General features: G+C 43.0%; 1 protein-coding gene across 1 annotated transcript in view; it reads right to left on the bottom strand.

The window, feature by feature from the left end:
* The window catches only part of celsr3 (cadherin, EGF LAG seven-pass G-type receptor 3), a 66,873-nt gene extending 50,572 nt beyond the window's left edge, over window positions 1-16,301 (bottom strand). Inside the window, 1 exon segment of the mRNA XM_066643265.1 lies at window positions 11,414-16,301. Within this exon segment, the coding sequence (XP_066499362.1) occupies window positions 11,414-16,301 (4,888 nt within the window).
* Window positions 16,302-21,913: the final 5,612 nt, after the last annotated feature.

The following is a 21,913-nucleotide window of genomic DNA, read 5'->3' as shown; positions in this document are numbered from 1 at the left end:
GAGAAAGAACTGCAGTGGGACAAGAAGAGATGGGGAGAGAAGGAGACGAAGGGGATGAGGAGAGAGCGAGAAAGAGAGAGAGAAATCCAGAGAGAGAGATTGAAGATGGGGAAGGAGGAGGTGGAAAAGAAGCTGAATAAAATAATACAAGACAGAAAGATGAAAGTGGAAGGGAATGTGAGAAAGAGATAAAAGAATAAAAATAAAAGCGGAAAAAACAGTAGTCATTAAGAAAGAGGGGGAGAGAGAGAGAGGGGGGTGGGGGAGGGTGAAATTGGCAGCTGGTTTGATTACAGGATTATGGGGGCTGACTCCCTGCTGACCCTTACAGACTCACTCACAGAGACACACACAAATTCATGCGCACATATAATGAACATTGCCTGAACACTCTGTATTGACAAAACACACACAAGGACTTCTCAAGCTGCCTGAGCCAATTTATGTCCTGCATTAACATGCGCCTCAGTGTTCTGGTCAAATTCAAGGCTTTCCTGACCGCATGAAAATCAGGTATAAACATACCCAGGATGCACTGTGATCAGATTACACCTGGACCCCTCAACCCTCATTCAGAGGGAGCTAGAGTCAGAGCTTGTTCACATTCAACCCAAGTGTAAATGAAACCTCTTTTATATATTTAGAATATATCATTATAGTGCCCATCTCTGCAAATCACAACCACTGTTCTCAAGGTGCTGACCACTGCAGAAACCCCTGCAGCTGCAAGTCTTCTCTTCTGAAGCAGCCAACTCATTGCTTCTTATAAATGATATCTAACAGTGTATTACACACTGCTGGAGACAAGTGAGACATCATGTTTACAGTCAGTTACCAGTAATAAAATGTAAATGATGTTTGTGCTGACTGCGATGGACTGGCACCCTGTTCAGGGTGTGTCCCTGCCTTCCGTCCACTGATTCCGGGTAGGATCAGGTCCACACCTCGATGCTGACTGCATTGGAGCAGTGCCAGAAAATGAAAGGATGAACTAATGTGCTGATGACATTGCAACAGCATTTCATCTAGTCATCTAGATAGACAGACAGACAGACAGACAGACAGACAGACAGACAGATAGATAGATAGATAGATAGATAGATAGATAGATAGATAGATAGATAGATAGATAGATAGATAGATAGATAGATAGATAGATAGACAGACAGACAGACAGACAGACAGACAGATAGACAGATAGATTTAGCAACTGAATTTTTAAATTTAGCAAAGAAATGTTGACCTGTTTTATGACCTGTTATAATTTCAATATGTGATTACTTTCTATACATTAAAGCTTCAGGCTTTTTTTGCTGCTGAATATACTGTGCCAGAACTCCATTTCACAAGCTGCTCAGCCTTCATTGTTCAGCCCCACAAAAGCGTGAAGGGAATCCAGCCCAGTGTACATCCAGATATAAACACATTAATGCATGATGATCTCTCTCTCTCTCTCTCTCTCTCTCTCTCTCTCTCTCTCTCTCTCTCTTCAGACACCCTCTTAGCATGAAACAATGCTTCTAAAAATAAGTAAAACTTTTAAAAAATGACAGTAATTTTCCTACTTAATCTACACATCCATGTCTAATGACTCACTGAAAAGATTAACATGGCTAATCACATCAAAGAATACATATATTAGACATGGTGATTACATCGGCACGTTCTGGCACTCACAGAAGACACACATGAATGTGCGTATGCTCGTGTGTCTCTCTCCTTCATTCACAGTGAAAAGATCTGCTTAATCTCCCTTTGTGTCAGCAGGGCACAGAATGACGATCCTTTAAGGACGGTTATTACAGTGAATGAATATCCCGGTTAACCACGTCCGCATCCAAGAGAGTCTGGAGCTTCTCAGCACACACAGACTGGGGTTTAGACTCTGAATCAGAATGACTAACGGCTGAAGTAAAGCCGTTTTCGAGTTAGATTTTTTTTCACCTATAGAGGTTCAGTAATATAATTTGTTGGGATTTACTGGCTGATTAATACTGGAGAAGATAGCTTTCTCTAATTGCATGGACTGAATGATGAACTTGAATGTACAAACCATACTCAGTAACAATGCGCGCACAATTAAATTAATGTGAGGTCATTTGGAACAGGGTTATTATAATTCAGGCAACTCCAGGTTCATTCAATTATAGAAAATATCTTACTCTATTACTATTACACTCAGACTGAGAAAAGTAAAAGCACGTATAACCATCAGTAGCTTCTTAAGATTCATACTGGATTCAATTCAGGGCTCATAACTTAAAGTAGATTTAAATCCTCAAAGTTGAAATGTAAACCACATGAAAAACACAATAAAATTGTAAAATATATTTAAAAAAATAAATTGTATATTTCTTAAATTACCATCAATATTCACATTTAAATATTAATTTATCTAATGCCTTTGGCTCCATATTAATTGGGGCACTTTTTCATTCATTCATTCATTCATTATCTGTAACCCTTATCCAGTTCAGGGTCGCGGTGGGTCCAGAGCCTAATTGGAATCATTGGGCGCAAGGTGGGGATACACCATGGAGGGGGCGCCAGTCCTTCACAGGCCAACACACAGTCACACAGTCACTCACACCTATGCGTTTGAGTCGCCAATCCACCTACCAACGTGTGTTTTTGGACTGTGGGAGGAAACCAGAGCAACTGGAGGAAACCCATGCAGACACGGAGAACACACCAACTCCTCACAGACAGTCACCCATAGTGAGAATCGAACCCACAACCTCCAGGCCCCTGGAGCTGTGTGACTGCGACACTACCTGCTGCACCACTTTTTCAATCTTCTTCAAATTTCACTTTCCACCTTAACTGGGATTCTCATAGGGGTAGGATTTTTTTTTACATGCCAGCTTCTTAGTCTTAAAAGTCCACCTTTCTAGATTCATGTCCACCTTAAATCATCCAGCATTCAATCTCTATACCTTTATGGATAATTTGAATAAGAAACTAACTCCTATCTTACAACATTCCCTCACTTTTTTTGTGCCATTTTATTGCAAGCCCAGGAAAGTTCTAAAGACATGTTCCTGAGAGCTTTAGGTGATGGGGCCCAGTGTAATTTCTTTTCACTGGGTCCAAAATCGTTGATGCACCCCTACTGATGTGCATGAGGCATTGAATAAATTGAATTTTTGAGTTCATTTCCCACCCGTACCATCCATGAATAATAAAGTGTTTCAAACATAAATGGGTGGTGTGTGCGACTGATGTCCAGTGAGGTCAGTATCTGTGACAGTAGTTCTCTAGTGTCAGTGTTGTTCTGACTTCACATTCCAGTAAGAGCAGATGTAATAATTTAAGAATACTGTAACCTGAGCACTCTGAAGGTCTAATGAATGCTGAACTGGGCAGAGCAGGGCAGGAGCTGAATATGACGCTGAAACTATCTTCAGAGTGGACACTAACAGACCGGCGCCACGGTAATGCATCTAGAAACCTTTTTAACTCTCTACATATCTCTCACTCCTTCCTTTCCTTATCTGAACTCTCTCTTTCCCTCCTCCCTTTTTTCTTCCTTTTATCTTTTATCTTCTCTTTGTCCCACCCCCTCTCTCTGTCTCTCTCTGTTTGCCATCTACTATGTTCTCAATTTTTTATAACCTAGCTCATCCTTTAACTCTAAAGTGAAGTATATTTTAGACTCTTTTACACCACAGGGAGGAACAACTTGTAAATAACTCTGTGTGTGTGTGTGCGTGTGTGTGTGTGTGTATGTGTGTGTGCGTGTGTGTGTTTGTGTAACTCGACATTTTTCCCACTTTGGCAAGTCATGTAAAAACAGGCTAACAACTTTTAGCAGCCTTCAAAACAGAAAGTTCATACACACACACACACACACACACACAAAAACACACACTCACATCTGGCCCTGCACATCAAGAGGGGGCTGGGGCTATTCACACTCATAGCAAGTATAACACACACACACACACACACACAAAACTTAGTTTCTCAATTCTTTACAACACCTATATATCACCTATATTATCTCATTGGGAAACAGTCTGTGTGAACAAGGTTAATGCAATTTAATCAATACCAAAGCCAGCCCAGTTCATGACTGCAGTCCTCTTTACACGTTAAACCCTTCTGCAAAAAGTACAATAAAAAAAATAATAATAAATAAACGTTTACTTAAAAAACAACATCCCATTAAACGGCATAATCCATAATCTTTATATATTTTTTTGTATTTAAGTTTCCACTTTATGGATTACATTGTATACTTTGTAATTTAAAAAATCATGTTGTTCAGTTACATAACGTAGTACAATGATAAATATGTAACTCCAGCCTTCACAGCACTACACTACTTCAGTCAGAGGTATCACCGACTGCATTACACCAACTATCATTTCCACTTATTTCCACATACTATCAATTTTACAGTGTTTAGGATTAAAAACTATTTGCTATTAGTTATGATATTAGTGGCTGACCCTAAATTAATTACAATGCAGTGATATTTGACTCTAAATATGGTGCAATTAAAGAAAAAAATTCTCATTCTTTGCTGATTGAAAGAAGATGAGAAATTCATTTAATCAATAAAATATGTATCTGAAAATGAAAGTACAGAAAAAAACGCATGTAAATTATAGGTTCCATTGAAGTAAGTAGTGTACTGTAGCCCAACTGCAAATAAGAGAAGGTGTGTTTGTGAATGACTGTAAATTATTAAATTAATAAGTAAAGGTATTATTTTTTTTAAATCTGTGGACTTGCCTTGCCTTTGCCCTGATGTGTGTGTGTGTGTGTGTGTGTGTGTGTGTGTGTACATGTACATGTACTGCTCTGGGACGTCCCCTTACAGACAAAACTGAGACATGTGTACGTTGGCCCTTTTTAGCAAAATGAATTTAGCTTGCAGGTTAATAAGGGAGCCCAAACTTTTGCACACCAGTGCAGATGAGTACGTTCAGCTGTATACAACTATTTCGGCATCTCTGGTGAAATTACATTTTCTTTGTTCTATGTGAGTACTGTGGATAAGTGGAAGTTAAATATACAAATCTCACAAAGAAAAAGCCCAATTCAAAGGCGATGATTTACTCAGGTAATCCAGGTGAGGCCATGCATTAAATCAGCAATGCCCATGAAAGCACAGTATATTAATTTATGAAATAACGAGGAAGTAAACACATAAAAAGGGTCTGCTGCCATGGGTCATGTGAACTATTGTCCCAGCGCAACTGCCAGAGCATACATCACTGCTGTCAACTCGAAAAAGAATTCTAGCCCTATACCCGCTATACAGCACTGAAACAAACACACAGTAGCACATAGACTGTGTACATAATATTTACACAAATAAGATATATTCAACACAGTACTGTCTTGTAAATCTTCCACTTTGAAAAGAATTGCATTGATAGTATTGTATTAATGTAATATAATTTATTCATTGTGGTACAATGTGCACATTCATGTAAATTCAGTATGTCAGTTGTTATGGTGCAAAACAAACCTACACACACACACACACACACATCCCTGCACAAACAAACAAACCTTTATGCCCACACAAATAAGCGTAGGCTCACTCACAAATGTAAGTGGACCTTTTGCATGAACTCACACACATACAAGCGTGCATACAAACACACACAGGCGTATGATGCTGGTTTGACAGCTGATTACTGTGCTCTGTTTGTTTCTAAAGCTCCATCCCCTGAGGTCTCAACTCTCATTTATACTCTCTACAAAGTAGAACAGAGAGAGAGAGAGAGAGAGAGAGAGCAAGCAGGATAATGCAAACAGCTGTAATCCTCCATTAAACTACATTTATACCACAAACTGACACAAACATGCAACACACAGCTGAGTGGACAACATATCATTAACGTCCAAAAAGTAACTCTGGTGTAGGAGGCAAGAACTTCTTAATTTAATGAGGTCCTAGTCATTTTGGAATATTTCTGCTTGTGTGTTGTTCTTGAACTTTTCATTAACGAACAGAATGTTGCTATGCTCCAATGTTTTATAAAGATCCATGTTTTTTCCAGCACCAATTCACATCGGACTTTCTCACGTGCACCACACATTTGACACATCTGTGCATAAAGCAAAAATATGGCTACACAGCTACAGTTCTTCATTCATTATCTGTAAGCGCTTATCCAGTTCAGGGCCGCGGTGGGTCCAGAGCCTACCTGGAATCATTGGGCGCAAGGCGGGAATACACCCTGGAGGGGGCACCAGTCCTTCACAGGGCAACACACACACTCACACATTCACACCTACGTACACTTTGGAGTCACCAATCCACCTACCAACGTGTGTTTTTGGACCGTGGGAGGAAACCAGAGCACCCGGAGGCAACACACGCAGACACAGGGAGAACACACCAAACTCCTCACAGACAGTCACCCGGGAATCGAACCCACAACCTCCAGGTCCTTGGAGCTGTGTGACTGCGACACTACCTGCTGCACCACTGTGCCACATGCAGCAAAGTAAATTGCTTAAAACTATTATATATAAATATCATACACATAAGTGGCAAATAAAATTGTCATTAATAATTTAATTGGCTTGTTCGGTCAGGATCGGCAACTATGAAGCCTAATCTGGTAGAAAGACAAACACATCAAGCTCAAATAACCAAGCATTGATCAGGCCTCTGTAAGTATTATTGGGTGTTCACGTGAGTTACATAATACTTCTCAGTTCCATTTGCTGCATGGTAAGCGTATGTACACGGTGGTGCACAGGGTGGTGCTGGTTCGAGCCCCACTCCGGGTGACCGTCTGAGAGGAGTTTGGTGTGTTCTCCCTGTGTCTGCACGGGTTTCCTCCAGGTGCTTTCCTCCCACAGTCCAATAACACACGTTGGCAGGTGGATTGGTGTCTCAAAAGTGTCCATAAGGTGTGTGTGTGAGTGAATGTGAGAGTGTGTGTAGTCCTGTGATGGACTGGGTAGACTCCGAACCCAACCTGACCCTGATAAGCAGTTACAAACAATGAATGAATGAATCTTTTGGTCAGATTTACAGAAGATGATTCTGTAATTAGAATAGAATAGAATAAATATAATAAAAACCTGTTGAAAAAAGTTGAATAAAGAGCAAAGTATTAAAATGATTATTTAGAAGTTATGATTTATATTAGGTTAATGTACCAAATATTTATGGACTTTACACATTAACATTGGCTGCCAAACTGTAATCAGGTCTGTAACATGAACTGGTGACACAGACTGGATTGAGATGGGTTTTGCAAACAAGCTGAGCTTTGTGCTTATTTCTGTTTTCCAGGACTTTTTTTAAGCTTCAACTCTGCTGAGGTGTGTCTCACTGTCAGCGAGCTCGAATTTGCGATCCTTCATGTTCCTCTTTCCTGAGGCATTTCCCCCCCCCCTTGTTTACTGCACTGCCGGGAGTTTTCACACTGCTCCCTGTGACACAATAAAAGGTTTCAGCTATTTCTGTGACTGACACCCCTGCAGTCCATGCCCCACAAGTCTTGGTGCTTTCACAACCTGCTGGAGACATAACGTAGCTTTTGGATATTGGTGCTGATTATAAAATCTCTTTTCCCCACAAGAACATCCTGCTGTTTGTCATTAAATGCAACAGGATGTGTTTACTCCTTTATGCATTTGTGAAATGCATTTCAAAAGCAGCAGTTTAATTTTGTGTTTCTCTGACCTTGATACACAGGGATAGAGAAGAAATAAGGGATTTGTAAAGAGTAAGGGCCTGAAGTATATTAAAGTGCCATAAAGGGAACTCTACTGAAAGAGTAAGCAGAGAACCATGACATGACATGACTCTGTGGATCTGCACTTGGAGAAAGCAAGAGGAAGCCTTCAGCACACACAGCACTGCTCCTACCAGCTAAAAATAGCAGTAAGCCTCCACACTGAATCATCTTTCCTGGTGCAAAGTCTTCAACATATATACAACATTATTTTTTAAAAAGGAATGAAGCTGTTCGTTTTTAAAAAGCCAATGCTGTTACTTTAAAAATATATATCTCATATCCTATATTATCCTTATATTCAGTAGTTTTTATTTTTTCTAGGATCTATTTATTGGAATTCTCTTTATCCCATGGAACTAAGCAGAATTGATTTGTTTGCCACACCTTTAATTTGATATGTGGTATATTTAATAACCTCTGTTGGGCTGCCATGTTAAAAAATAAGACTATTAATTAAAAAAGGAATGTCTGCTTACGGTATTCAAAACCCAGTGATTAAATGGTACAACATTTTACAAATTTTACACACCACATCAAAGCAAGGTACGTTTTATAATAAACAGCCCCCTTAGAGGCTTTTGAAATTGTATTCCCTTTTATAGGAACTTTTTGGATGTAGTCAAAAATGGCACTAGGACCATGAAGAGGAAAAGCTTCCTCTCCAGACATCATTTTTCATCATTAAACTGATAGAAAAACCTGTAGAGCACTGGTGCCCGCTGTGTGTCCAGTCAGATGTACACAGCTTGATCTGGGCCAAAGTGGAGCTCCGATTCACTAATGTAGGTTCTAGCTAATGCTGCTGCAGTGCTGAGAGTTAAATTATTAATGATGATGCCACAGTACTTGGTTAGCCTATCATAATCACTCTAAACGTGTTTACTCAGCTTAGGGTTTTACCTTGTTAACACCAAGGTGAGAACCCTGACTTAATCCAGTACATTAGAAGCTTCTCTGTCATCACAGACCTTCACATTTAAAATTCAACAGGACGCTAATGGAACAGGATAAGCATCCTTCAACAGTTCAGTTTCAGAATGGAAGTGCTAAAGTGGAGAAAATGCTTAGCTCTTATTGTTAATATCTTGAAACATATTAACACTCTTCCATTGTGTCCTAAGTAATTTATAAAAATCAATTTAATTCTTTTTACTTGGAGCTAATCAAATTTATCTTGAACTAGCAATATTAGCATTATCAGCTCAGCTGGGCAGGCTAGCTAATTAGCCATCCCTCAAAGCACAGCCCCACAATACTGCACAGCACATTAATACTGATAATAAGTGTAGATTTTTCTGGAAGGATTTGAAGCACAGCAGTGCAATAAAACTCTGTGTTAAGGGATAAATCTGTACTAGATTATTTAACCATAAATTAATATGCTAGTTTAGTCTTAACTTGTTTTGAGTGGCCTGTTATGTTTGAGGTTTAAGTGTTGGTCCAGGATCAGTGCACTTTAGGCATAACTGCTGTTCTAAATGTTGAGACCTGAGGTTAAAAATGAAATAACACGTGTTACTAGGAAATGGATCTACAAAGGGCATCTGGCAAAAACATGGGAACCCTGCTGAATATACTTTGGGGCTAAACAGCACTGTGAATTAATTTGAAATAGAAGCTACTTTAAGATAAGAAGCATTACACTGCACATAAAATACATCAAGAATCACCAAAACCATTAACACCATGCTTAGCTTTTTGAATAACTTTTCAAATCTTCACTTGCCTGTGGGACAGAGAAATTTACTGCTAGCTGCCTTTACAACTGCAACGTTTTCATTGGGCAGGTATGACTGAGCTCTAACCTTACTTGATATTTTATCTATGGAGCTTGTATTTATGGGCCCAAGGCAAAATCTATAATCGCCTAACACTGAACTTCTTACAAATGTCCATATTTTTTCAGCTTTTCTGATATGAATTCTGATTTGGTACATTTTATATTGTTTTTATTATGTTCATTTATTCTCTGTCAAACAATAAACCCAAGCAATTCTTCTGTCTCCTATTTATATGAAGATGCAATAACCTATTACATATAATCTCACTGTGAGTTTTGGCCAGCAGTGAAAGTGAAGTGAAGGCCAACGCCTTCACTGCAAAAAATGAAATCTAAGCAAGTAAAATTTACTTAAATCTAGTCTAAATATCTAGTAATATTCATTTGGATATTGTTGTAAGAATATAATAAGGTTATTCAACTTATTTCTAACTTATTTTTTACCTGTTTTAAATAATTGTATCTACAGAAAGTGTCTAATTCCATTGGCAGCTTCTTTTAAGCATCATTTTATCTTATTTCTTGAATTAAGCAAAAATATCTGCCAATGGAATAAGACACTTTCTGTAGATACAATGATTTAAAACAAGTAAAAAATAAGTTAGAAATAAGTTGAATAACCTTATTATATTCTTACAACAATATCCAAATGAGTATTACTAGATATTTAGACTATATTTAAGTACATTTTACTTGCTTATATTGAATTTTTTGCAGTGTTGTATACAAGTCTAACTATACAGGAAAAAGAAAATACATCTGTAACTTAGAATATTTTTTATAAACAATTATGTTAACCCCTATTTCTAATTTCTTTCTCCTTCCCATCACAAATGAACACTATATATAGGACCTTTTTTCTCTCTCTTCCTTCCTCTACCCTTGCCTATCTATCTTAGGCACACACATGAACAAACACCAGTGAAGAGTGATATTAGGTTAGCTCTTTGATAATATTACACCATAATCCCTCTCCTCAGTCTAGATGAATAAAGAGGGTGGGCAAGCAAGACAGAGAATGATGGGCTACAGGAGTGGAGGACTGAGGAAGGAAGAGAGAATGGGGGATGGAGTGCTTCACTTGAAGGAGGAGAGAGAAAGAATGAGAGAGAAAAGGCAGAGATTTTGCCAGAGGCTAACTTTACTAGCTTCCACTTCAACCTGAATGACTGCTAACCCAATCCTCTAACCACACATTTTCTGTACCCCCCCCCCACACACACACACACACATGTGGAGAACCCCAGGAACAGGGCAACTAATCCTACAGACCATCAAAGCCAGTGAAGCTTCAAAGTCAGAATATTGCTGAGACAGACTGCTATGCCTCTCTGTGACCAGATGACATTATTTTTTAATGTTTTACTATCAGATGCATTTTGGAAAAGTCTGTGTGACCAATTGACATGAGGATAACTGGATTTTACCACTGTATAACCATTAAAAACAGGATTCAATGAAACCAGTGTTGTCTCCTTACAGCCACTGACATCACCGTTGAACCACCATCACTGTCTGTTGTTACTTACTAATACCAGCAAGCCACCATTAGTGTTTAATGCAATTCCTAATGATCTCTAAATGCTTGTAGGGAGCAAATGGGCTGTCAGTCAAGAGTCAGATTTCTCTGACGATGCCTTTTTCCCCTCCCTTTCTTTCTTAGTCTCTCTAATGGATCTAGTATGCACTGGCACCACTGCCTTAAGCGCTGCCTTCAGCAACCTAGCATAACAGACCTTTGAGATAATTGTACCACAGTAAAGGGTTGGCGAAAGCCTTTTGACCTGATTTGACTCAATCCGTCGTGACCCTAATAAACCTCATCTTATTTCCTCTTTCTCCGCTGTTCCTCCCCACCTCCTCTCCTCCACCCATTTCTCTGTACCATCCCCCACTTCCCTCCTCTGTGACTTACCAGTAACGGTGATGAGCATCGGGGCCACCAGCGGGCGGTTGTTGTCCAGTTTACGGCTGAGTCGGATCTCTCCACTGGTGTGGTTTAACAACAGTAGATGGAGGTCATTGCCGCGGTCGATGGTGTAGTAGAGGCGGTCTGTTACGTCCGGGTCGTGTGCTGGGACACGCCCAATGACTCCACTTGGAAACGTGTTGGAGCGGTTTGACACAAAGTTGTTGAATATGATCTGGAAATCCTGCATCTCAGGCCTGTTGTCGTTTTGATCAACGAGTCGGATCCGCACTGTGGCTCGGCTTACGAGAGGCGCTGATGTCGCCTGTACCACAATGATGTACTCATTGCGTGTCTCATAGTCTAAGTCAATTAGCGATGTGAGCTCTCCAGAGAAGATGTCCATTTGGAAGATTTCTGGAATGTTACCTTCGACAATCTGGTACATGATCTGAGCATTAGGGCCTTCGTCTGGATCTGTCGCAGTGATCTGAGCGACAACAGATCCAACAGCACTGTTCTCTTTTACATGAACCTCAAAGTCATCAGCGGGGAATACAGGGGCATTGTCGTTAACGTCCATTACACTGACCTGGATATGCACAGGTGTGCGCTGAGGTGGGACACCACGATCGACAGCATACGCTGTTAACTCATAGAATGGAACACTTTCTCTGTCCAAACGACGCACTGTGCGAACTATTCCTGAGGTCGGCTCAATCGTGAAATCGCCGTCCCCGTCTTCCCCGTTCTGGAAGGTATACTGCACCCGGCCATTAGTGTGAGCATCACGATCAGTGGCAGAGATTTGTAGAACACTGGTGAAAGGTGGGGCATCTTCACTGACTCCACCTTGATAACGTGGGCTGAGGAACTGTGGCGCATTGTCATTCACATCATTCACATTGACCTCCACGTAGGTGGTGTCAGATTTCTGTGGAATTCCGTTGTCACGAGCTGTGATGGCTAGAGTGTAGGTCATCTGGTCTTCATAGTCCAGCTCAGCCTGAAGTGTGATGGCACCTGTCGCAGGATCGATGCGGAACTGTGGAATATTGTCCTCTAGGAAGTACGTAATGCGAGCGTTCTCTCCTACATCCTCATCGGAGGCACTAATCACTACCACGGTGCTGCCAGGAGGCCTGTCCTCATTCACAGCTACAGAGTAATGAGCGCTTTGGAACACAGGCCGATGTGTGTTAGCGTCTGTAATGTTCACGTGAACCTGACACGTATCATGAAGGGTTCTATCTGATGCAGTGACTGTTAGCACGTAGCGCCGTTCCTGTTTGTAGTCAAGTGGCAGAGCCAGGGAGAGCAGGCCTGCCCCACCAGCTGTGCTGATAGCGAAACGGTTGCGCGTGTTCCCACCAGTGATCTGGTAGGTGACAGCACTATTCACATCACGGTCAACTGCTGTTACAGTAACAACACTCGTCCCAACTGCAGCATCCTCATTGAGCCGAACAAAGTACTCTTTCTGCAGGAACTCTGGACGGTTATCATTGACATCCATCACAGTGATAGTAACACTAGCTGTGGCCGAGAGAGGTGGCACACCATAATCCCTGGCCTCTACACCAAAGAAATAGTGCTCTACTGACTCGCGGTCAAGCTCTGAACTCACTGTGACCCAACCAGTAGCTGAATTAATGACAAATGGCGTGTCAGTGCCTGTTCCTGTTAACCTGTACTCCAAACGTGCATTATCACCATTGTCAGTGTCAATGGCCTGTATGTGCAGAATGGAATGGCCAACGGGGGCACTTTCAAGCACCGTTGCCTGGAAGGGTGTAGATACAAAGATAGGGGGGTTGTCATTAACGTCAGTGACTTGAACGCTCACTATTCCAGTGTTGTTTGAAAGAGGTGGGCGACCATTATCTTGAGCACGTAGTCGTAAAGTGTACTCCCGTTCAGTCTCAAAGTCAAGCGGCGCCACCACCTGTATTTCTCCAGTAACACTGTCAATGGCGAACTGCCCTCTACTGTTCCCACTAATGATGTTGTAGTGCACTGCGGCATTCCCGTCTTTGTCGTCATCAGAAGCACTGACTCGCAGGATTTCGGAGTGTGGTCGAACATCCTCCCTAACAGCCACCACATAGCGTTTCTGGCTGAACTGTGGAACGTTGTCGTTTTCATCTAACACGGTTATGTGGACACTGACGGTGGCTGACCGTGGGCCTGGTTCCCGTCCTTGATCGCTGGCCTCTACCTGTAAGGTGTAGCGTTCGTTCACTTCTCGGTCAACAATTCCTCGCGTGGTGATGAGGCCTGAGCGGGGATCGATTTCGAAGGCGGAACGTGCCGAAGCTGAACTTTCTCCAACAAACCGATAGCGGATGTTGGCATTCGATGGTGAGTCAAGGTCTGTGGCACGCAACTGCAAGATTGGATATCCCTCCTCTACATTTTCTCGAATTGTCTCACGATACTCGGTCTGTTCAAAAACAGGGGAGTGATCGTTACGGTCAGAAACCGTGATAGCCACCATTGTGGTCCCAGACAGACGTGGGGAGCCGTGATCTGCAGCTGTCACTCTGAAGTAATGCAAGTCCATGTGTTCTCTGTCCAGAATATGGGTTGTTGTGATGAGGCCGGTTATTGGATCGATATGGAAGTAATCCATGGATCTGCTGTTCATTAAGGGGGCCATGCTGTAGCTGAGTCTGCCTGCCTCTCCAGCATCTGGGTCTGCTGCTGACATTAATATAACTGATGTACCAGGGGGCTGATTTTCCGCCACCTGAACCTGGAAGTTGTACTGAAGGAAATGAGGGTGTCTATTAGCTGCTCTACGAGAGCGTCCAACAGGAGGGACACCTGTCTGCTCTTCAGAGTACTCGTCTTCTGCTATCTCCCTACCTCCATTACTTTCTCTCTTCTTTTCTTGCAAATGCTGAGTGTCAAAATTCATTTGTGTGTTGTCTACCCAGAGTTTTGAGTCATCTTGTTCTGCCTGTGTTTCTTTGATTTCTTCCCAGGCTTTGTTCTCTTCTCCTCTAGCTCCCTCACTGTCAGCCTCTCTCTCTGTCTGTGAGGTGCTCTCGCCTTGACCTTTTTCTCCCTCTTTCAGAAAATTCGTGTTCGCTTCCAGCGCCTCTCCCTTTGTGTTTTCTGCAATCACCCACTCTCCTTTTTTCTCATTCTCTCTTTCTCCAGGCTGCCTGTTACCCTTCCCCCTGCTCCTCTCTGCCTCCCTCCCCTCTCCTGCCACCTCCCTCCCCTCTGGCCCCTCAGCCCCCAGCTGCTTCTCGTGCTGACTGACAGCCTCGGCTTGTAAGGACAGCCCTTTACCGGATTTTAATTGCGGCTGCGTGGCTCCCCCGTTGGCGGCTAAGCTGCTGCTGGTGATGCTGTCAGCACACCCTGGGTGTAGGTTCTCTACCGGGATGGAACCCCATTGAGCGCCGTTATAGCCATCCTCCTCTTTGTCATCAGGTTGAACACTTTGCGTTTCATTTATATCCTTGTCAGCACTGCTGCCGTTGCCTTGAATATGGTTGTCATTTTTGTTGTTACTGTTGTTGTTGTTGTTGTTGTTGTTGTTGTTAGCGTTCCACAAAACAGAAAATGTGGAGTCTGAAGCTGTCCAAAAACAACTCCAAGGCACCAGACTTCCTGTAAGAGTGTGTGAGTCACCGGATCGTTTAGTGAAGTTTAGCTGGACAGAGAAATTGGCGTGTGTCCTGGTTTGTGTAACGGCACCGGTACCGGTAAGCGGTGAGTCAGAGACATGGTCAGTCAGGCACGTGACGAGTTCAGATGGCGGATAATTACTTTCTTTCTCATTCCCGTGAGGCGGGGTTCGGTTGCCACGTTGTGATCCATGCACTCTAGAAATAGTGGAGCCGGCTGGTTTCAAACCACGTGAGAATTTCCGTGCATGCTTCCTTTTGCAACAAGTTTTCCTCTCCACGCGGAAAGGTGCGTTCAGATCGTTTACGTTTATGCATGACCGCGATATGTTTTGGCAACACGTGACGTTTTCGCGCTCTATGCGCGCACTAATACAAAACGTACGGACGCATAAACAGGAGCGATGTGAGCAGGTTTCAGAACAAACCTCGTGCGCGGCAGTAATCCGGCATGACTCCGCACATCTGCTCGCGCTAACGGAAAGGTGCTCGTGCTCCACACATCTCCTGTTATTCCCTGCGGCCGTATTAAGTGAGCCGTTGCAGCCCTCTCGGCTGAGATCAATAACACTGAGAAGGCCTTTGGAGCGAGCGGCCACACTTCTTTTGTCCAGTTTCTTGGCGGCCACATTTGAATGGTAATGAGAACTGTCTTGAGAGAGTTGCCCGCTGCCAGCTGTTCTCCGAGCCCGGGCGCTCCCTTCATGCAAGCAGGGGTCAGCCGCCTTGCAGTTCCGTCCTCGGTACCTGCCTTGCGCACGGATCCGCCCGGTGAGAGGTGGCAGCGGCGAGCGCGCTCTAGTCCTTTGTACGACACTCTTTTGCGCTCTAGTCCTTTGTACGGCGTAATTTTCCCCGTTCCTGGAAGAGGGGAAAACAACGCCCTTTTGCACGCCGCCGGCGAGCCGCTCCTGGGCACAGTTCTTGCTCCGCGGGGCCGGTTCTGATCCACGCAAACGCGCGTAATCCACTGGAGGCGGGTCTGCTGCCCTGGGGGTCGCACTTTCTAATCCAGGTACAACAAACCACGCGATTGTCCGTGCGGGGCGCGTGTCGAACTCGCCCCCAGCCGAAGCCCCCGGTCCCGGTGTCGCGTGAGGCTGTCCGGCTCTGCGCGCGTCTCCGGGGGCTGGGTGGCGGCACAGCCCCGCTGTCCTGCCCGGGACAACAGCGGCTAACAAAGAGCAGTGGAGAAGGTGGAGCAGCAGCAGCAGCGGCGACGGTGAGCTGAAGCCCAGCAGCAGTGCAGCCATTAGTGTAGTGAGCTCCTTTCTCTCCCCCTCTCTCTCTCTCACTCTCTCGTTCTCTCACTCCCCTACTCTCCCCCTTCTCTCTCCCTCCCCCTCTCCTCTCTCTCTCCCTCTCTCTTTCTCTCTCTCCGGTTAGGTCTCCAGCTCCTCCGCCGCCGCCCGACTCCTCTCTCCGGGCTGCCGAGCAGCTCGCATCTATTCTCGGCTAGCAGCGGCGGCGCGGGCGCAGCATCCTTCCTCTCTCTCTCTCTCATCCAACATGGCTCACAGCGGAACCCGGCGCTACTCGCGTTCCTCCTCCCTTCCTTCTCCCCTCCTCCTCCACCTCTCTCTCTCTCTTCCTCTTTCTCGCTTGCTCACTCCCTTTCCACACACACGGATTCATTCTACCCCCTCCCTCTCTCTCTCTCTCTCTCTCTCTCTCCCTCTCTCTCTGCAATATCCGCCTCTAAAGGAACATGAAACCTTGCCACACAGTGATATATATATATATATATATATATATATATATATATATATATATATACAGAGAGAGAGAGAGAGAGAGAGAGAGAGAGAGGTGAGACGGAATCTTGCTTTCTACTGAAGCAGACTAATCCTGACTGGAGGTGTGTGCTCTAGTACATTAATGAGCCCCTATTATAAACGCAAACGTATGACGGGCGCGTTAAAAGCCTACTACAAAAGCTGGAAATGGAGAGGCGCGCGGGGCTCGCGGCTTTGTGTTATTACACATTCAGCACATTCAGTCCGGGTTCACCTCTGACGTCATGTCTTCTCCACAGAGCTGAAGGCTATGGGGTGAACAGTAGCATTAGTATTTTTAATAAACACACACACACACACACTGAACAATCAGGATTCGGAGGAACACCTACCTTGTGTCTACATTCATTGTCCATTTCATTCAGTTCCACTGACCACAGGAGCACTTTGTATTTTTACAGTTACACACTGTATTCCACCTGTTTCTCTGCATTCTTTCTTATCCCCATTTCACCCTCTTCTTTAAAGGTCAGGACCACCACAGATGAAGTATGATTCAGGTGGTGAATCATTCTCAGTGCTACAGTGACAATGAAGTGGTGGTGGTGTGTTAATGTGTGTTGCTGGTGTGAATGGATCAGACATAGCAGGGCTTCTAGAGTTTTTTAAAGACCTCACTGTCAATGCTGGACTGAGAAAAGTCCACCAACCAAAAACATTCAGTCGACAGCGTCCTGTGCCCGCTGATGAAGGACTAGAGGACGACCAACACACGCTGAGCAGCAGCAGATGCGCTTCTCTCTCGACTTTACATCTGCAAGGTGGACCAACGGGGTAGGGGTGGACTGTGAGTGGACACAGGGTTTGAAAACTCAAACAGCACTGCTGTGACTGATCCACTCGTACCAACACAACACACACTCACACACAAGCACCACGTCAGTGCCACTGCCGTGCTGAGAATGATCCACCACCCACATCATACCTGCTGTGTGGTTGCCCTGGGGGTCCTGCGCTGAAAGGGGTGAAAGGGGGCTAACAAAGCACGAAGCGCAACAGATGGACAAACTCACACTGGATTGAGGCGCTGGTTTATGCATGAGTTCGTATAGACTCAATTACTTCCAGCCATGTGTTTCCCCGCTCCGCTATAAAAACCAGTCTGTGTGTCTCGCGCAGTCTGGCTCGCGCTGACACGATTGGACCGAATCCACGGATGTTGAAAAATTCATACGGCTCAATTATACCAGACACACACACACACACACACGAGATAAGGCGCCCTCGCGCCCACTGCTCTCGTGCTCTCTTGTCTGAGCTGAGCAGGGCTGACTGTCGTGTTGGACTCGCGCGCTCTCCGTTTAAATGCACTGGCGAAGTAAAAACAAATCCAGCGCTGAACGCTCGCGCTTGTTGAAGGCGCATTAAGCAGGCTTCATGTCTCTCTATAAGCGCATTGTGTGGGGCACGGAGCGCGCGTGTCTAGACTGTTCTCGTGTTTGGCTTGATGGTATTACATCATACAGTCATGGCATCCTAAATCACATTAGGAGGGAAGAGGCGGGAATCCCATAAAGGGCTTCCGTAATAAAGCTCGTCTTTTTCATCGACTGGCAATTTGCAAAGCTGATCAAACAGCCTACAATTCATCTCCACCTCCTCCAGTCTTTATCCACGGGGTCCCTTTGTTACACAGCTCCGAGAAAGAGGTACAGAGCACCCTTCATTAAATATAACATAATGCTTGAAGACAGGAGGGGAACCGATGGGAAGATACGAATTTTTAAAAGCTAAAGAGAAAACTCTTAACAACCGTGCAGCCGACCTGGTAAACCCCAAGAGTGTGCACATCAGATAAACGTCTTTTTAAAATTCATCTTAAAAAGATCCACAGGTGATTCTGCCCACGCATTTATGATGAGAATTCAACTCTGGCGGTCTGAAAGGATGTGGATAATTCAAGAAAAAGCAATAAATAATAATAATAATAATAATAATAATAACAATAACAAGAATAAATTAAAATGTTTACTAGAACAACCAAACTGAGCTAAATATATATATATATAATTTTATGGACTGATTAATCTAAATTTGTAGCTGAAATTGCTGAAAATGGAACCAAATTCTAAGACCAGAGTTAAGACTGGATTAAGACTGAACTACGACTGGAATGTGTAAAAGAGAGAAAAAATTCCGTACAGTTTTCTGTGAAAAACTGAAAATCTGTCTCTACTGATGAGAAAACTATCAAACCCAGTAAACATTTAGCCGTTGATTCAACGTTTAAATAACGTAATGACTGCCGTCTAATCAACACTCTCTTAAGGTTGAAAATGAAAGTTGAATAGACGTCCGAACACAGACATTGAAAATACGGCTATTAGACGTATTTTGGACGTCCATTGACGTTATTAATTGGTCCCGAAATACATTACTTGTATAAAACGCATTTTGGACGTCCACTGACGTTATCGATTGGTCACCACTTAACTAACTTATTAAGATGGATTTTGGACGTCCATTGACGTTTAAAATATGTCCTTGACGGACAGACTACTTTTAGACCTATTTTGAACGTCCAGGGACGTTCCTTGTTTACTGGGAAGCTGTTAGAAAGGCAAAGGAGTTTGCTCCTAAGAAGCTTCAGGACCTTGGACAGCAATCAAACACTTAAAGGCCCTATTTCCAGGTACTTTTATGTACACCCTGATGTCCACTTTTGACATGTGTGCCAGTTATAATCATAACTCGTTTTACAATAACCATTCCCAACCTCTCCATATCCAGGTTAGTTAAATTGCTATGTTCTGATTGGCTGTATCTGATTTAGAAAGCTTTGGTAGAATCACTGCTCGCAGCTTTAATGACAAGAGATGGGGCATAATGTCTGTAGGCAGGGTTAGGTTTATATGAATGTGCTAGTTTTTTTAACATCACAAATACATTGAAAATTGTGGCATGCAAAACAGAATGAACACATTAAAATACTCATTCATAATTCACACAGTAATCTGAGGGTAATGTCGCTGAACTAAGCACTTTCTCAAGGCCATTTTGAAGATGTAATGCAGTGGTGCCCCCTGGAAGCACATGAATTCTGATTATAAACGAATTAATGAGTGAGTGAGTGAGTGAGTGAGTGAACAAATGAATATTTCTGCAAGCCCCCTAGTGGCCACCCCAAATATGGGGTGCCCATTTTTCCTGGTTTAAATCTGCTGACAGAGGACTCATGGGGCATGTAAACTCACACTGTGCAGAATGAAAGAAATCAAGAGCTGTGTTTGTGCCACAATATCTAATATCACTGTACAAATAAGAACAATTTTTTCTTTATTGTTGGATGCACTATTATTTTTCCCCTCAATTGTAAAGCAATTTACAAGTGTAAATTATTATTATTATTACTACTACTATTAAAAGAACACAGTAGATGAAACTGCGGGAAGGGTGGCAACAGGGAAACTGGGAAAATATCTGCAAAATATTTCATTATCACTTACATAGTAATAATGACATTATCAGTGCTATAAACGCTCAGTTCACACTTTATTTACGGTGTGTAAAAATAATAATGATAATCATGATGCCTAAAAATACCACTTCCAGGTCACACTTCATATATCAGGGTGCACAGCTAACAAATACACACCTGTGACATCCTCAAGGCCACAGCTAATTCCATAGCTGAAGTTACCATGGGAACGGGATGGTAGGGAGTAGCCTATTCTTATGGTTTGTGTGTATGTGTGTGTGCGAAAGAGAGAGGCACAGAGAGAAGGAGAGAGGGGAGGGGTGTGTGGGGGTTCACAGGTCTTTCTCTTGCCTGGAGCCCAGCAGTGTAGAGCCCCCCGCTCCCCAGGCCACCACTCCTTCCATCCCTCCCTCCCTCCTCCATCTCTGGCCTGTGGAGTGGAGGGCAGGTGGCTGCATCTGGCATGAGCAGCGCTTGGGGGTGTGGCCCAGTGTGAAGAGGCGGGACATGACGGATGGGTGATGGAGTCAATTGCCAGGAGATTGCCCACTGTTATCTACACCAACAGTGTGTGAAGAGGCAACCTGATATCACGTTTAAAACGTGCCTGTGCTACAAAAAAATAACCATTATCATCTGCTCTGAATGGCATGTGTCCCCAACTTAAACATTGGAGTGGGAGTATCTGGGCACCTCACAAATAAGGGCCATGATGCAATTCTTAAATGGCTCTTGATGCGTCTCTGTGTTTTATTTCTAAAGCTTACACTGTAAAAAATTGCTGTAAATTTACAGCAAGTCTGCTACGGTATTTTATTGTATTTACAGTAAATTATTGTAATACTCAATTACAATAATATGCGGTAAATTTCAAATACAGTAGTGTTCCTGCAAAAATAAGGTAAATGGCTGGAAACTCTGCTGCCAGTATTTTACTGTAAATCGCAATATTTACAGTAAATTATTGTATTATTCAATTACAGTAATATGCTGTAAATTTCAAATACAGTAGTGTTCCTGCAAAAATACGGCAAATGGCTGGAAACTCTGCTGCCAGTATTTTACTGTAAATCGCAATATTTACAGTAAATTAGTGTAATACTCAATTACAGTAATATGCTGTAAATTTCAAATACAGTAGTGTTCCTGCAAAAATACGGTAAATGGCTGGAAACTCTGCTGCCAGTGTTTTACTGTAAATCGCAGTATTTACAGTAAATTATTGTATTATTCAACTACAGTAACATGCTGTAAATTTGAAATACAGTAGTGTTCCTGTAAAAAATACGGTAAATGGCTGGAAACTCTGCTGCCAGTATTTTACTGTAAAATTTACAAGAATTTACAGTGTACATTATGATTTCCTCAGTGGCCTTTGGTGAAGTGGAAAACATTAACTTTAACTGACTTGACAAAATGTAATGCTATGGTAACACAATACTTTTCCTAATGTATTTATGTAAATACAGTTTCCAATTCTAGATTCTCAGATTTTTAAATTTTCCTACTGGCCCTGTGTCTGAAATACTGTCTTCTGAGGGGAAAAAGGTGCAGAGTCATGTCTGAATTGAATGTTGGCTGTGGGGTTTCCTCTATTTTACCCATATTTGAAGATAGTGTAGATGTATCCTTCACTGCATTACATTTCCCA

This window comes from Hoplias malabaricus, chromosome 14 (genome assembly GCF_029633855.1).
Source record: "Hoplias malabaricus isolate fHopMal1 chromosome 14, fHopMal1.hap1, whole genome shotgun sequence".
Taxonomy (NCBI): domain Eukaryota; kingdom Metazoa; phylum Chordata; class Actinopteri; order Characiformes; family Erythrinidae; genus Hoplias; species Hoplias malabaricus.
This window is presented reverse-complemented; position numbering and strand designations above follow the sequence as displayed.